Raw genomic sequence first — 18,845 nt, forward strand, 5'->3', positions numbered from 1 at the left:
CAGTTAAGGGGTACATAACAACGTAACCTGTAGAAATCTGAGGGTGTTTTTGGTGACAAACCAAACCTCCCCTAACTCCTAAGCCACTGTCTTGCCTTCCCTATATTTGCATTGCTATGTTGGATCTAGCTTAGGTTCTCAGAGATATCGACACCCAGGAACTTGAAACTGCTCATTCTCTCCACTTATGATCCCTCTATGAGAACTAGTGTGAGTTCCCCCATCTTACCCTTTCTGAAGTCCACAGTCAGCTCTTTGGTCTCGGCCGGAAACGTTGGCTACTCTTTTCACATGGATGCTGCCTGACCTGCTGAGTTCTTCCAGCGTTGTGTACGTATTCTTTGATCCACAGCATCTCCAGTTGTATTTTTGTGCCTTTGGTCTTGCTGACATTGATTGGAAGGCTGTTGCTGCTACACCACTCAACTATCTGGTACATCTCGCTCCTGTGCGCCCTCATCACCATCTGAGATTCTGCCAACAGTGGCTGTATCGTCAGCAAATTTATAGATGGCATATGAGCTTATGTTAGACTTCCATTGAGCTCAGATCTGGAGAATGAACTTATTCATTAATAAGCTGAAAAGTGACCCAGGTAAAACTTTTGAATCTTACAAAGACTCTTCGTGGAATCACCTTCCTATCTGAGTACGAGTTTGTGGAAATTGATAAATAATATGGTTCACTGTCAGCAGAAATTGGTAAAACTCGTGTTTTCACTTAACTCCATTAATCTTTTTCAAACTTGCTCGAGTTTCTAATCAGCACTTCTAGAATTGATTCATTTGGGGCTGATAATGCACAAGCTCTCTCTGTTCAGAATAAACACACATACAGCAAGACTCCTAAACCTATCCCAAGTGTGATGTTTCACAGAAACATTAGGCAAATTTGGATTTAGCACCGAACCATTTTGCAAACCTCAGCAGAAATTTCCTGTGATTTGCTTAGACTCTTGTTGGTGTGATACCGAGCTTTGCTTTAACATATTAATGAACAAGTAAATCCATGGTTACAATATTTTGCATTGTTGTGTTAATTTGATACTTGCTAATCTAGCCACAATGAATTAAGCTACTGTGTATGAGTTATTTTGAGAGTGGATTCCAGAAGCAATCAAATGGTATGAACTTGAAAAATAGGCATCTGTTAGTCTCAAGAGACCACGGATTTGTGCCTTGGAAAGTTTCCAGGGCGCAGGCCTGGGCAGGGTTATATGGGAGACCGGCAGTTGCCCAAGTTGCAAGTCTCCCCTCTCCACGCCACCAATGTTGTCCAAGGGAAGAGCAAGGGCCGATACAGCTCGACACCGGTGTCATCGCAGAGCAATGTGTGGTTAAGCATCTTGCTCAAGGACACAACACGCTGCCTTAGCTGAGGCTTGAACTAGCGACCTTCAGATCACTAGACCAACACCTTAACCACTTGGTCATATGCAGCAACTGAGGAAGTTGGGAGCAATAGGACATTGAACAGTTCAGCAGAGGAACAGGCTCTTCAGCTCTGCTGAATTAATTAATCTACAGGTACCCAAACCCTTCTGCCAAACCCATAGTCCAAACTCCTCCAATTTCTATACCGTCATGTGCCTATCCATGGGCCTCTTAAATGTCTCTATCATAACTGCCTTCACCATCATCTCTGGTAGTGCACACCAGGCACCCAACACTCTGTGTAAAATGACCTGACACACACTTCTCCTTTGAACTTACCCCACTCCGCGCCCTTACAGTAAATGCATTCCCTCTAATAGTAGACATTTCAACCCTGGGAAAAAGAAACTGACTTTCTACACAATCTCTGCCTCTCATAATTTTATAAATTTCAGCCAGGTTTCCCCTCAGTCACTGCCACTCCAGAGAAAGGAACCCCAGCTTGTCCATCCTCTCCTGACAGTACATGCCCTCTAATTCAGGCAGCATCCTGGCAAACTTCCTCTGCACCCTCTCCAGAACCTTCAGCATCCCTCCTGGAATGGGGGTGACCAGAACTGAATCCAGATGAGGCCTGACCAGTGTTTTATAAAGCTGCAAATTAGCTTTCTGCAATGATAGAGCTAAAATCCTCTAACTTTGAAAAATGACCCTCATGACTCTTTGCCCCTTGGCAATTGAAGGACCTTTGGCTTTATGTTTCCCATCGGCCTGCTGATGCAGAGAGTGGTCCACTATTTACAGTTCGTGCACAAGTTTCTAAACAAAATGGAAGCTTTTACTTTGATATACAGTACATGAAAATTGGGATATGAAAAACCAGGAAGACTTAACAGATGCAGTAAAATCTGTGAAGATAGAAAGTTAATATCTCACATAGATGATCATCCAAATGAATCATTTCTGAAGGTCACCAACCCAAAACCCTGTTCCTCTGAATTTTACCTGACCCACTGTGCATTTACAATTGTTCCTGCACCCTTCCGTCTGTTTTTATGGAATTGTATTTACCACTATATCCCACACTGCCAAATTGATTTTTCCACACAAAGAATATTGGAAATCCAAGGTTGCCATGGAGATGGAACCAAAGGTTACAGGTATCTGCTTTATTTATTGAAAAAGCAGTAGATCCTTAGCAGAACTTGATCGCTCTTTAAATATTTAGATTTTTGTAGAATTAAAAAGGTGATCAGGACCCCAGAATAATGTTTCAACTTTGTCACTATTTTCAGTGGGTTGGATTCACTGAATTAGCTGAAAAATATTTAAAGTCATCTCTTTCAGTTAAATATTGGAATATTTCCCAATCCAGTGGTTTAGAATCACTTTCAATAATTTGTTGAGCAAGATCAGTAAGGTAAGCACTGGATTGAATGCTTCCTGGAATGCTGTTCACCCCAGAAAAAGTAAGCATCGGAATTTACAATAACAATTATCCAAAAACAAATATATTAGCTCACTTCCACTTATGAACCAAGATTAGTAGCACCACATTTCTTTTCCTAATCTGCTGATCTAAAGACAACCATTACTCTTTTACAAGCAGGTAATGGTTACAATTCTGATTCCAGGTTCTCACATGTTCAACGCGATAAGCAGCCCCTCCAACTCCCAACCTTCAGTGGTCAGAGGAAATAAAAGGAAGGAAAGCAGACTGTCTCATGGCTTTCGAGATCATTGACTAAGACAAAGGGAATTCTTGAGCACTGAGCCCGTTTCTTTTCAACTTCACTTGCAAGAAGCACTTGCCTGAGCACAACAGCAGGACACAAGCAGGTTCAGGAGCTTACTTCACCCTGGAGCTGGTTGGTACTCCCATATCATCTGATCATGCCTGACCGGATGATAACCTCAAGTCCACATTCCCACCTGTCAACCACTTGCTCATCAAGCACACATCTACCTCCATCCTGGAAACTCTGCTTCTGCCAGTTCCCAGGAATCATGACCCTCTGAGAAAGGCAAAACATATCACCTTATGTCTGTCTTCAATAGGTAACATTGTTGTTCAAAAGTAGCCCCTCATTCTAGATTCTTCCACAAGAGAGTGTTCACATTCACTCAAATGTCAGGATCTTACATTTCAATCGAGACTCTTTACTTTCCTCCACCTCCGACTGATACAAGCCTAGCCTTATAAGACGAGCTGCACCTTCAAGTATTGATGGTCATTATGAGGCGTGTGATTGCCACAATGGGTCTAGAGCAGACACGATTTCAGTGGGTCTCCATGCAGCCTTGGATCACTTGGACAATACAAATACCTATAGCAGGACTCTGTTTATTGACTATAGGTCAGCATTTAACACTATCGTTCCTATAGTCATGAACAAAAAGCTACAGAACCTGGGCCTCTGTACCTTGCTCTGCAATTGGATCCTCAGCTTCCTAACCAGAAGACCACAATCCGTGTGGATTGGAATTAACATCCTCACCTTGCTGACAATCAACACTGCCACATCTCAGAGATATGTGTTTATGCCCTGTTCTACTCTCTCTACACCCATGACTGTGTGGCTAGGTATCCAAGGAATCTTCAAGGAGTGGTGCATTAGGAATGCAGCATCCATCGTTAAGCATCCCAACCACCCAGGACAAGTCCACCTCAGTGTTACTACTGTCAGGAAGGTGGTACAGAAGCCTGAAGGCACACAGTCTACGATTCAGCTTCTTCTCCTCTGCAATCCGATTCCTAAATGGATATTGAATACTCTTCTAAACCTTCAACAGATACAAGCCTAGCCTTATAAGACAACCTGCCCTGTCAAGTATTGACTCAGTAACCATTCTTTAAATTGCTTCCAATGCATTTGTATCCTTCCTTAATAAGACCAATAGCATACAATTACTCCAGATATCGTCTCACTAATATTCTGCTTAACTGAAGTACAAGTTGCATTCAGTTCTGCAAGATAATAATTTGTCATAAGGTATGAGTAGACTTTCAATGTTAAGTGAAATGAGAAAGCTTTTGAGATTTTACAGTTATTGTATATATTCTCATTACCTCCAAAATAAAACCACATAAAGTCCCTGTATTTGGCAGATTGAAAGTGCATGAGAAACTACTTCAGAGTGTATCTATCGTGCTGTGTGGAGGATGTCATTTTCTTCTGGATATCAGGCTGTCAGTGATGTAATCCTTCATTTCCAAACAAAAATGAGAAAGTGGGCATCTGGAAAAGGAGGAAAGTGTGCCCTTTCTCACAACAACGAAGAAGGGACTCATCTGGAACATGGGCAACACATGTCTGAGCAGTGAAGATTCCATAGCTGCTTCAGATGTGATTTTCCAAGGCTTCAGATTGCACAGCAGGAGACTTTCCCTGCAGACCTCTCCACCCCACCAATTGCACGACCTGCACTTCTGAACAGCACCCTGCGATTTTTGCCAATGCCTACGTTCTTAAACGATATCACTGCCAGACTTCATGGCTGCAGACAATCTGGTAATTTCCCACTGCATACTGTGCAGTCACAGAAAACGACATTCATATTTGGTAATCAACTTTCAAATTCACATCCATGTCAGAGCCTATTACAAAAAAGATAGTGCAGCAGTTCAGAATTTCTAGACCAACTGTCAATGGTTCTGGTTAAAATCTTGCATTAACCCTCAAGGGTTTCAACTGGAATCATCGACAATTCCTTTCTCCCAGAGATGCAGCTTAGTTCCTCCATCTCCCAACGTCAGTAGTTCTTTGAATCTCCATTGTATTGGCTGGAGTTTAGAAGAGCAAGGTTGATGTGTGTATGGTAACATACAAGATCTTAAGGGGTCTTGATGGGTAGGGGAAGTGCTTCAACTTGGAGAATTAGGAACTAGCAGTCACTATTTGAGAAAATACTGGGTTACCAAATGAAGGCAGTCAGTGACATTTTCCTCAGTCACAAGTCTGAATCAGAATCGGGTTTACTTTTCACCAACAAATGTCATGAAATGTGTTGTTTCAAGGAAGCAGTGTAGTGGAAGACACAATTACTTCTCGTTTTTCTCTTCAAGGTGCAGTGGAAGTACAACGTTTGAATGTAGTAAGGCAAAAAGGTAGAAAAGCGAGGGTTGGGATAGGATCTCTGGGGGAGGCAGGAATATGGAGGTGAGGTTATAATGAGATCATGGATAATCTTATTGAATGGTGGAGCTAAGTTATGGTGATCATACGCATCTGTGTGTGCGTGCACGAGACGGCGGAGAGGCAGAGGCAGAGAGACAGAGAATTAGAATGACAGGATGATTGCTGCCCCAGGTCATTTCAATGAAGATGTGAAATATGGAATGGCTATATTTTCCATGTCAGCCATAGGATGCAGCAGAGAAGCAGGCCCTTCAGCCCACCAAGTTTGTGCTGACCACCAACTGGTTATTTACATTAATCTCATCTTATATACCCTCCATGTAAACTGGATATAAAAGTATCAAATACTTGAACTCATTCATTTTAGTGGTAAATAAAAAAAATAGGAATCCAACATGTCTTTCACTTAAACTTTATTGTTTTTAAACTATCTTTATACTGTTGGGGTGAATGACCCCCTTGTTGCCCTTGCCTGGAGCTTGTACTAGATTTTTTAAAAAGTAACAGAGGCTACAAAGTAATATATGTCTTAACAAAATATACATTATCCAACATTTTCCAAAGAAAGAGCATCAAGAGCTCAGGTTTTCAAATGCAAGAGTCATATTTTAGCTTTTAAAAAAAGTTGTTTGGACATGTTCAAATCTGCATAACAGTTTTCTCAATATTCTAGCACCATCCAAAGCCAGCAGGTATTGATCAAGCCACCTACTTTAATTAGTAAGCATCCATCAAATCTATACATGTCATCTGTCAATAATTCTACTGTACATTATGTACAAAAATGCAGCATTCACTCATAAAGTATCAGAAACATCCTCGATATCAACAAATGTAACACAGAAAGGAGAATAAAACAAAACCAGGTGTGAATAAATTCTTTAAAATAAGTAACATAAAAACACATACAGATTTCTTGGCAGAAAGAACAAACGAGTTAAGTACTCTTTTACAATGAACTCTATATAGCACAAAGAACATAGCACTTTAATGCTCATTGGTTCTTATTCTCTCCAACCACTTTCATGATTCAATCTCCAGGTCTTTCTGCTAGGTTATAAGGCATTTTATGCTTAGAAACATTAAGCTGTTTTCTGATATTAAGGAGCTTTATGAGTTTTAAGCCAGTCTCTGGTGGTTTTTAAGGCCTATACAGATTCCACATGTCAAAGGAACTCCCCATGTTAATTTTAGGCTTGCAGTTAGATATCCATTAAAGCTTAAAAGAGATGTTTATTTTCTGGTATTGATTTCCTCTTTGAAGGAGCAGACACAAGATATTCCCAAAGCCAGTGCTAAACCAGCAGACAAAAGGGCAGAACACCAGCTCAAAGCATCTTTGCAGAAGGCTTTTCCAAATTTCCACATTAGCTTTGGGGTTGTAGTAGCCAGGTTCTATGAAGTTCCTAGGACTTTTCAATCTAACCGTGGAGTCACTACCACTAGCAAATGCAGCACCCATGCATGTGGGTCTGCCATCCAGAACAACACATCGGACATCCCCAGGCCAAAGTCTCAACTAATATCTTAAACAAATCAGTTGCTTTTAGGTTTTGTCAGTTCAGCAAGGTCTAAAAATATGTTCTGCCAGGTTTCACCCAACACCATCAGGTAAGTCAACCTGACCCAAAAGGAAACAGTTCTATTTCACCTGGAATTCAGCCTCAAAATCAAATGTTTGGAGAAAATACTGCAATTAAGAAATGTTTCCATGTTCATATTGTACCTTACAAGAGTCACAAAACATGCTATAAATCATATTAGATACTTCAGATCTAGTTTTACAATCATCATTGGGATATCTAAAAGCATTTAACTTGCACTTGTTCTACGGCAGATAGCACAAGAGAAATAATTCAACATAATGTTAGATCACCGAGTTGCCAATGAAACTGGACTACAACTTCTGTTCTTTACTTTCAACTGTTAGATTTGTAAGTAGTCAGTGATGAAAAATAATGCATTAACATCCTCACTAATCCCAATAGAGACATTGACCCAAAGCAACAATGGCAATGCTTTTAAGCCAACTGAAATGCTGTCAGGTGATCCAAAAATTTGGGGGCATCAAACATGGCAACAGGGCATTCAAAATCCATCTGTAACCTGTACAAACATTTATCACTTTGCTGAGGTATCTTGCAATGTGAACTTAACAGCGCCCAAGAAAGCCAAGGAAAGTACTTCCAGACTTCCACTCAGTAATTCACGCTGCAATTGCTCTTGTCCAATAAATGACATTTAAAACACTATCTGTCCTCAAGTTCTCTTGTACTTCATCTGCTTCGCTCCAAGAGTCTAAAATAAGCCAGCTCCCATTCACAACAACTGGTAACTAGTCTTTGTACCTTGACTGAGTGTCGGTATGTCTGGGTCATTCTGAAAGTGAGAAATTACAACAGTTTCACAACAGCATCCAAGTTAAGCCTATACTGGTCCTTGTCCAGTTCACACGTGCACATGTTCCAAACAGTCAGCATCGATAAGCCAAGGGCAGGAATCTCACTGCTCTTCATCCTTCTGAGCTCAAAGTTGCTGAAGACATTTGTACCATTAATTTAAAATGATTTGTCCCAGACCTGGAGACATTACATGGCAGTACCTGATAATTAGTTTTTTTCCCCCAATATTTCTACCTCAACCAACATTAACTTTCAAAACAAATATTTGGCTATTATCCTTCTGTTGTACACATTGGCTACCATTCATCACATAATGAAATATTGGCCACAAAAGGCTTTGGGACTGCAGTGGGTCCTCAACTTCAGCAGATCACTGTCATTTTCAACAGAACCATAACAGTGTACTTAGACAGCGAGAAAATAATCGATCACTTGACGTCTATGTTAATTGCGATAATTTATCAGCATGAATAATACTGACATCAATTAACACTGTCAGCCAATTAAATAAAAACTCATTTTTCCATGCAATTAGTTTCCAAAATATGCACATTACGGTGGGATAATTAATTCTTATGCTACCAACTGTAGTGTTACTAAGCAAAGTAAAATGTCAGTATGATACACTAAGGAACTGTTCTTTCATTAAAAACTAGACACATTTCATCACAATGACATGTCCTTTTGAAGAATACTGTGAAGTTTGTCTCAGGATTATTTTGTGTTTCTTATTCGCCTTCCAGGCACCATGTTATCCACTTCAGGACATTTATACCAGTAAAGACAAGGAGTTACTTGTTAAGGTTAATTCATTGTTAAACACAAGATTCAAACATTGAACCCATGAGCATTTGCTATTCCAGGGAGACTTACCCAAAATTGGCTTTACTGAGCTTAAGTCTGAATCTCCAAGGAACAGAGCGATACACCCATTTGGGAATTCAAAGCCGCTGTAATTTTTCTACAATAAATGAGGCACTTTCTTAGAGAACTACTGGATTTAAAGTTTAATGTGCCTTGGTGCACTAAAGATTACTGTTTAACTCTGGTAGAAACTTTGTTTTGAGCAAAAACAAGTTTTCAGAAAATATTGTCCATGGAAAATTAATGCTGAATCATGCCACATATTCTGATTCTGGCTTGAAATTATTCAAAAACAGCTAGAGTATATTAAGTGCAATTTGATTAGAGTACATAGTGAGAAGTCTGCACAGAAAATTCATTGACATAAAGATTAGTCAGCTCTGAAAAGATGTATTCTTTTCCAAAGCATTATAAAAGATGCACATTACAGCCCAGAAGGAATGCTGTGTTGTAAGTAAACACTTAACTGCACAGCAACACATAATCCACATTTGTATTGGCAGTTTCCAAAAAAAAATGCCAGTTTGAATCATGTTGCAAATGCAATTACATGAAGATACTGGAATTTGGACTTCAGGTAATAATACAAAATCTACAGTCGTATAATGTGCAACCATTTTATATCTCTCAACTTAATTTCCAAAGAGGGAGGAAGTGCTTAAGTCAGCAACATAATTCTCCGAAGTACAGATTCCTCCCCATAGGTATTAATAAACTGATGTTGTGCATTTTCACTTGAATCTGAAAGTCAGTCCTTGCTGACAGTTCTCCAATGCCTGTAGATCACAAATCCTCTCTTACTAGTATGATGATAACAATGACTGCTATCACTCACACAAGTCCCTGTGGCAGAGTTAAGCAACGACAGCTTCACACAGGCATCTGACGGTCTTTATTTGTTTCCAAACTTTCAGCTACATCCTCCAGTTGGTCCAGTAACTCAGTGAATGATGGCCTCTTAAAGGCGTCAATCTGTAGTGGAGGAAACAAATGGCATGGTCTGAATTTAACCAACACATCTTTACATTTCCTCTAAAGATATATCACCTCCAGCACAGCTCACTTCCAATCCATTGCTTGCAAGGCAATCCAAGGCATGCATGAAGAGTGAGTGTGTGTCTGTCTCTGAGTGTGTGTGTGTGTGATAAATGAGTACTGACCCACAAACACTATCCAGGTATCCCAATGTCTATCTAAATGAGGCTGCACGCACTAGTGCGGCCTCCTGGTGTACCATTAATGAATTATAATTTATGTACAATTCTTAAGTCTGAAAAATGTTTCACTGAAAGAATGAATAGATTAGTAACACAGGAGATATGCCAGATAATCTTTATAAAACTCATGCTTATCTACTGTTTTACCTATTGCCATATTGGATTGAGCAGGACTGCGTCCAATTTTATCATAAACTAAGCAGGAGATAACGCAGCAAATCATTAACATGAGAAAGTCTGCAGATGCTGGAAATCCAAAACACACACAAAATCCTGAAGAAGGGTCTGAAACGTCAACTGTCTATTCATTTCCATAGACGCTGCCTGACCCGCTGAGTTCCTCCAGCGTTTTGTGTGTTGCTCTGCAGGTAATGCAGGTCATTGTAAATTTTCTGTGATATTCAGCTATAAAACCTTCAATGAGGGCCCTTTACTTAACATTTTGACAAAAACTTTAGCCCTCTTATTTGAACCTACTTGGCTTGAAGTTACGCACTAGATGACTGCAGAAGGCCCAAGCCTACTTATTGAAGGTGCCCCAACAATGTGAAAAAGACTAAGGAGCTGTGGTGGACCTGAGGAGGGCTAAGGCACCAGTGACCCTGTTTCCATCCAAGGGGTCAGTGTGGACATGGTGGAGGATTACAAATACCTGGGGATACGAATTGACAATAAACTGGACTGGTCAAAGAACACTGAGGCAGTCTACAAGAAGGGTCAGAACTGTCTCTACTTCCTGAGGGCACTGAGGTCCTTTAACATCTGCTGGACGATGCTGAGGATGTTTTACGAGTCTGTGGTGGCCAGTGCTATCATGTTTGCTGTTGTGTGCTGGGGCAGCAGGCTGAGGGTAGCAGACACCAACAGAATCAACAAACTCATTCGTAAGGCCAGTGATGTTGTGGGGGTGGAACTGGACTCTCTGACGGTGGTGTCTGAAAAGAGGATGCTGTCCAAGTTGCATGCCATATTGGACAATGTCTCCCATCCACTCCATAATGTACTGGTTTGGCACAGGAGTACGTTCAGCCAGAGACTCATTCCACCGAGATGCAACACTGAGCGTCATAGGAAGTCATTCCTGCCTGTGGCCATCAAACTTTACAACTCTTCCCTTGGAGTGTCAGACACCCTGAGCCAATAGGGGGGTCCTGGACTTATTTCCACTTGGAATAATTTACTTATTATTATTTGAATATTTATGGTTTTATCTTGCTATATTTCCACACTATTCTTGGTTGGTGCGACTGTAACGAAACCCAATTTCCCTCGGGATCAATAAAGTATGTCCGTCTGTTTGTCAATATATCCAATTGCAATGTTTATCTTCTTTTTGCCAAGGCCATTAATCAAGCTGTCAAGAATATTTTTCAGTATGTTTTAAGAGTTTTTCTGGGAAGCACTATTTACTACAAAAGGGGGCTATTTTTCAGATGTGGTTCCTACTTTTGTCAGCCTTGGTCAGGAAGCAGTATGAAACTTACTCTGCAGTAGTGGTGACGCATTTGAGATCAGTGCAGCCGGTTTTCAGAAATGCTGAGAAATCAGAAATAATACACACCCTACAACAGTTAAAAGTTACTTCCAGGACCCGCTTTGGACAGCCATTCACCATTTCTTCAAACGCTTCAGCATTCAACCCATAATCCTAGAAAATAGTAAGTACAATTATTTAATTGCATAGGAATTAATAATCAATTTAAGCCATTTGAACAAGTATGTATCAAAGGTCAAATGTCTCTGACAATGATTTTAAACTGTTTCATTGGCTTTGTCAGACATTTATCAAGTTGTTCAGTATAAATATGTGTTTTACAGTACTCCTAATTCTACTGAATGTCATTGATACAAGTTATGGAAAAGAAACATCGCTTTGTAATCCCTATTCATTGTAATAATGCAAAATGTCTACCACTCAGTCCTGATGCTCTAGGCATCACCACTCCTCTTGGTGTTACCCTTCTGAATGCCACAGAGCTGGACAGCAGAGAAAATGAACCCTTCAGTCGCCGTATACATACATTCTAATCGTTTTGCTTATCTGCACTAATCCCATCTGCCCACACTAGGTCTGTATCCTTCCACGCCTCTTCTGCTCAAGTGCCTTTCTAAACATCACTTAAACATAGTGCTTTTATTTGCTCATTGGCAAATTCCAGATTATTAACCATCATCTATAAAAAATGCTGTTAGCTTCAGATCTCCTTTCACCTCAAAACTTTGCCCTCGTGTTTTTGATATCCCTAAAATGAGAAAAGAAATTGACAATTCCTATACAAACCCCTTATTATTTTATGTACCTCGACCAGGATGCCCCTCAGTCTCCATCACTCTAGGGAAAACATGCCTGGTTCATTCAATTTCTCCCCATTATCTAAAGTCCTTCAGTCCTGGCAAGGTTCTGGTGTATTTTCTCTGCACTCTCTCTAGCACAACCACATATTTCCTGTAATGTGGTGAACACAACTCCACATAACATTCTACATTTTATATTCCGTGTCCCAACAAAGAAAAACATGCCATATATATCCTTCACCACTCTATTGACCTCAGTGCTAACTTTAAGGGAATTGTGGAATACAACTCCAGGATCCCTTTGATTATCAGCATTCCTTAGTATATCACCATTCACTGCACAGGTCCTACCCCAATATGACTTCTCAAAATCCATCATTTGGCACTTGTTGGGTGTGAATTACAACTGCCATTACTTTGCCCAATGCTGTCCGATCTATATCTTGCTGTGGCCTTAAACACTCTTCCTTTCTTCAACACCAACAATTTTTCTGTTACCTGCAAACTAAATCACACTTCCTAGATCTACATTCAAGTCACTGAGTTCCAGCACCAATCCCTTCAGTACACTACTGATTATACGCTTCCAATCAGAAAAGTGTTCTTCCTTCACTACCACCTGCTTTTCATCACCAAGCCAATTTTGGATTCTATTGTATTTAGCTACCTCCTCAAAGATCCCAAGCACCATAACCTCCTGGATCAGCCTACCAAGCGTGATATTGTCAGATGTCTGTAGAAAGCATGTCAACTGCCCTGCTTTCAATTTTAGATACCTCCTCAAAAACTAATTCATATCACTTTGTAGCAATCTGTTTTCACTTCGACATAAAAGAGTCTTTATCTGTTGATCAGTGTCAAAAAAGCCACTGTGATTCAATACTGTAAAACAGTAAAACATGAAAACTTCGGGTGGGGGGGGGGGGGTGAATACTTTTTACAGGCACTGTATATCATGGTCTTTCACCCATCACCTCCAGAGTTCTTTGACCTATACAGCTGAAAAATCAATGCACTGATTTAAGAAAAATTCAAATATTCAATGATTTTGCCCCCTTAGGCTGGTACAGGTGTGAACACGCAAGTTGAAGCTAAGAACCCTATTCCTCTTTAGTTCTGATTTCCTGAGCATCTGCAGTTTTAATTGCTTCACTACTGCTAGGCACATCTTCTGCTCGTAGGCAAGGCTGGATGGCATAGGCCCTGGAATTCACTCCTTTGTCTATCACTCTCCCATTTAAGATGCTCTTTTTAAACTACTACTTGGATCAATCATCAGTCTTCACGCCTTTGGTAATGCTACATGTTTGATGACAATTTCATGAAATGCCTTGGGACGTTTAGCTATGGTACGTCAAAAAGTATTCCTGTTGAAAAGGTGCAACATTCAAAAAAGAAAAATTTAACACAGCCAATTGGCAATGGGAGAATGCACAACCCTCATTTGAATTTGAGTTTATTTAAATCTTACATCCATCCCACAACATGAGGGAGTAAAAATCTTTGTGTTATGACTCCATCACAATGTACAGACATGAGAATTTAAAAGTCTAACGGCTTGTAGAATGAAGCTGTCCCATAGCCTGTTGGTTCTGGCTTTAACGCTGCAGCACCATTTGCCAGACAGAAGTAGCTGAAATAGTTTATGGTTGGGGTGACTGGTGTCCCTGATGATCTTCCAGGCCTTCTTTCTGCACCTGCTGCTGTAAATGTTCTTAATGGAGGCAAGTTCACATCCACAGATGCGCCGGGCTGTCCGTACCACTCTCCGCAGGGCACAGTTCCCATACCAGGTGGTGATAAAGCCAGTCAGAATGCTCTCAATGGTGCCCATAAAGAAGGTCTGAGGATTTGGGGGATCATGTCAAACTTATTCAGTCGCCTGCGGTAGAAGAAACGCCGTTGCACTTGTTTTGCCACACAGACTGTGTGCACAGTCCAGGTGAAATCTTCGGTGATGTGACATAAAACTACTCACCCTCTCAACTGCAGACCCATTGATGTTGAAGTTGACAGTATTTCTCTCAACTTATCTTATTATGAAAATACCGTAATATTAGTGAACTTGCATGGAGTTTAAGTACGGGAATCAACATGCGTCTAATTGACTAGTTAGAATTAGGAGCTCCTCACTAGGCCAGTCACAGCATTGCCATGGAGATTCCTTCCCTTATTTAGCATCAAGTTGTCATCATCTTTCCATGACTATTTACCGTGTATGGATAGAACAGAAAAACAATAATATGCATTTGCAAGATCTTCAATGGAAGCTCAGTAATTTACACATGAACAGCAGGGCCATGTGAACCAGAGAGCCCTCTCATCCTGAAGCTCAGCTGAGCCGGTTGATCTCACGGAAGATCGGTGGCTCTCTTAATCTGCTGTCTGCGCCACTGACGCTTTCACTGCTGAGTGGGCTGAATCAAAACCGTCATCGCACCAGTTCAACAATAGCACCCTGGTAGCTTCTGGAGGGCAGACCATTCAGCCTGGACTCAATGGCTAAAGTAGTAATGAAAGGAAATGCTAATATTGCTTTTATTTTTCCCAAGTCTTTTCATTTCTCCTGACTTGTTCCACAGGAAATTAAATTTGATTGCTTTTCATTGTTCATATTAAATAGATGCATATATATTATATTCAAGAGTCCTTCATATGCCTACTTACAGAGCATTTTCCAATTCACTGTTCTGATTCCACCTCGACACGTTTCCTGTATCAGGATCAAACTCCATCATTTCTTCGACAGCATTCACTCGCAAGATTCAAACCAACATCAGTTCAGCTATAAATTGCAACAAGTGCATTTATCACTCATGCCACCCTCACTAGCTCACTTACTTATATCAATGGGAGCTAAAGCAAGTCGCAGTATTGAAACATATAATATCTCGGACTGTTAAAGTCATTTAAGGAAGGGATTTCCTCCTGGAAGCTGATTTCAACCAAAGGTTGATTGCTGAGGGCTGAGAAGCTGCAGTGCAAGCTATACAAAGAGATAACACAAAGTACACTGCAGATGCTGTGGTCAAATCAACAAGTACAAACACGCTGGAGGAACTCAGCATCCGTGGAAATGAGCAGTCAACGTTTCGGGCCGAGACCCTTCGTCAGGACTGAAGGAGGAGGGGGCAGGGCCCTATAAAGAAGGTGGGGGGAAGGTGGAAGGTGCCAGGTGAAAAAACAATCAGAGGAAAGATCAAGGAGTGGGGGAGGGGAAGCAGGGAGGGGATAGGCCGGAAAGGTGAAGAAGGGACTGTAAGGGGAAAGCACTGTGGGTAGTAGAAGACAGAATCATGAGAGAGGTGATAAGCAGCTGGAAGAGGAGGTGGAGTGAAAGTGGGATGGGGGAAGGGAGAGAGAGGGAATTACCAGAAGTTGGAGAATTCGATGTTCATACCAAGAGGCTGGAGACTACCCAGACGGTATATGAGGTGTTGCTCCTCCACCCTGAGTTTGGCCTCATCAAGGCAGTAGAGGAGGCCATGTATGGACGTATCCGAATGGGAACGTGAATGTGCTTGAGCACCTCAACAGACAGGATCTCCCACTTGTCACCCACTTCAACTCTGCTTCACATTCGCATTCGGTTATGTCCATACATGCCCTCCTCTACTGCCATGATGAGGCCAAACTCAGGTTGGAGGAGCAACACCTCATATACTGTCTCCCTCTCTCTTCCCCCATCCCACTTTCACACTGCCTCCTCTTCCAGCTGCTTATCACCTCTCTCATGATTCTGTCTTCCACTACCCATAGTGCTTTCCTCTTACAGTCCCTTCTTCACCTCTACTGCCTATCCCCTCCCACACCCCTTGATCTTTCCTCTGATTGGTTTTTCACCTGGCACCTACCAGCCTTCTCCTTCCCACCCTGTCCCCACCTTCTTTATAGGGCCCCTGTCCCCACCTTCTTTATAGGGCCCCTGTCCCCTCCCTCTTCGGTCCTGACGAAGGGTCTCGGCCCGAAACGTTGACTGCTCGTTTCTACAGATGCTGCCCGACCTGCTGAGTTCCTCCAGCATGTTTGTACGTGTTGATACAAAGAGATATTCCACTGTGGTGCTGATGAAACATTGCAAACTCTGGTCTACGTCAGAAATATAGATTTACTGTCCTCAGTAAGGGGACAGGATTCACTTTCAATCTAGAGGAAGATCTTTGCATGCCTACTGTGTGGCAGAGCACCCGAGGTGTGAAGATGCCTGTGAAAGTAACTGCAGTACACTGTTAAACTCAGAAAGGAAACAAGATATTAATTTATTAAGATATTAATAAGATGTCAATTTTAATTTCACAATTCATCCACTCTCAAAGAGGCGATTTTATCAGGCTTTCATTATACAAAACAAGACTGTTGAATCACTATACTGTTTCAATGATGCCAATCCCAAATACATGATCAAATACTCTGGAACCAATTCCATCCCACTGAACAACTTATTTTATTTGCAGATACAGCACGGTAACAGGCCTTACCAGCCCAATTAAGTCCATGCCACCCAATTATACCATGTGAGCAATTAACCTACTAATCCACACGCCTTTGAGTGTGACAGGAAACCAGGTACCCAGAGGAAACTCATGTGGTCACAGAGAGAACGTACAAACTCCTTATGGATAGCAGCAAAACTGAAACTGGGTTGTTTGGCTGTAATAGTGTTAGGCAAACAGCTATGCTATACTGTACCAACTTCAATTATTGCTTAGATTCTTTGGCCCTGCCGTTAGCAACTCAGTTACACCTACCTGTGTTCTGGGTAGAATTTCAGGATCAGCTGGAACTCTGCCAAGTATCTCACATAATACTATACCAAAGGAAAAAACGTCAACCTGTAAAATGTGCAATGGTTAAAAATCATCAGTACAATGTTCAATTTGATCCCTGGCATTAACATGTTTTTACAATCAAATTTGTAGATAAATCAGACCATGGCATTTATAGCATTCAGCAATGCATCATAGATCAATCAAATGCAGGATTATCTGACAAAAAAACCTAGGCAAAGGCTTTTAGTGAAATCATTCTGAACATACACAGTGCCTTTAAAAAGTATTTAGCTCCCATAACTATTTTCACATTTTATTGTCTCATTTTCTTAACTTATATATTGAAGTAGGATTTTTGAGCTAATCTACAAAACTTTGTGGATCATGTCAAATCAAAAGAAAAATCCCAAAACCTGTCAACAATTTACTAAAGATTCAAAACCAAAATTGTAAGGCAGAAAAAGTATTTGTCCCCTTTGTTATTACTACGCTAACTTTCCTCAGGTGCAATACTGTATATTACCCTGTCAACTTAACCAATTTGTTGATGTAGAAAATTAGAGGATCACCTGAATAAGTACTTCCCCTGTCTGTAAGATTTAATAGTATAGCAAATTTTTAGCAGACCAAACCAAAATGAAGACAAAACATTATTCAAGACAAATCAGGGAAATGGTAATAGAGAAGGACCAGTCTTGAGAAGGGTACAAGACAGGCTCAAAGGCATTGAACTTACCTCAGAGCTCAGTGCAGTCAATTGGAAACAAAAGTGGAAACGATATGAGGCCGAGCCACACTATCTAGGTTAGACAGCCCCTCTAAACTTAGTCACTGGAGAAGAATAGCACTTATAAGAGAGGCAACTTGTGACACCAGCTGTCACTCTGAGTGAGATGCAGAAATTAGGTTAAAGTTCATGGCTCCACAATCTCCAAGGCCTTGCACAAAAAGGGTATTTATAGAAGAGTGGCAAGGAAGAAGCCCTAGCTTAAAAGAAAGCATATCCTTGCCTATAAAGACTTTGCAAAGTATCATTTAGAAGAAACTGTAAAGAAGTGGAAGTAGGTCTTGTGGTCAGAAGAAACCAAGATTGAGGCCAATAAGTTCCACTTTAAACAGTGTGTACTCTATAAATCCAATACTGCTCATCAGCCAGGTAACGCCATCCCTACTGTAAAGAATGTTGGAGGTAGCATTGTGCTGTGAGGATGCTTTGCAGCAGCAGGGACTTAAAATCTGGTCAGGATTGATGGGAAGATGAATGCTGCTAAATAGAGAGCTCCTGAATAAAAATCTGCTAGCCTCCACCAGAAAGCTTAAACAGGGGAGGGAGTCAATATTTCAGAAGGATAATGACCCAAAGTACTCCACCACAGCAACTATGGAATGGCTTCAAATGAAGAAAATTTGATGTTCTTGAATGGCCCAGTCAGAGTCCTGACCTTAGCCCGATTGAACAACTTCGGCAAATCTCAAGTTTCTGTCCACCCAGCCCTGCTCCCCAACTAATCTGGCACAGTTTGAGTGATTTTACAAGGCGAGATGGGACTAGGCAGAAAAATGGTTCAGCACAGCCAAGAAGGGCCAAAAGGCCTGTTTCTGTGCTGTAATGTTCTATGGTTCCAAATGGGCAAATCTTGCTCCATCATGTTGTATATGGTGACATATATGTATTTGATAATAAAACTTACTCTGAAATTTGAGAAAAGCTAATACAGAAATCTAAAAAGACTACTGACTATAAAGCTGTGAAAAGTGGTCCATCTAACTACTGAGCAAATAGGGC

At 41.0% G+C, this 18,845-nt stretch overlaps 1 protein-coding gene across 2 annotated transcripts in view; it reads right to left on the reverse strand.

Annotated features, from left to right (window-relative positions):
* Positions 1 to 5,917: 5,917 nt before the first annotated feature.
* zgc:162952 (PKc_LIMK_like_unk domain-containing protein) overlaps positions 5,918 to 18,845 on the reverse strand; it is a 151,890-nt gene continuing 138,962 nt past the window's right edge. For both annotated transcript variants that reach the window (XM_059994473.1, XM_059994472.1), the window contains 3 exons: positions 17,039 to 17,122; positions 11,557 to 11,643; positions 5,918 to 9,750 (listed from right to left, as the gene is read on the reverse strand). In XM_059994473.1, the coding sequence (XP_059850456.1) occupies positions 9,649 to 9,750; positions 11,557 to 11,643; positions 17,039 to 17,122 (273 nt within the window). In that variant the 3' untranslated portion in view covers positions 5,918 to 9,648. The remainder of the gene's footprint in view (positions 9,751 to 11,556; positions 11,644 to 17,038; positions 17,123 to 18,845) is intronic.

This window comes from Hypanus sabinus, chromosome 18 (genome assembly GCF_030144855.1).
Source record: "Hypanus sabinus isolate sHypSab1 chromosome 18, sHypSab1.hap1, whole genome shotgun sequence".
Lineage (NCBI taxonomy): Eukaryota > Metazoa > Chordata > Chondrichthyes > Myliobatiformes > Dasyatidae > Hypanus > Hypanus sabinus.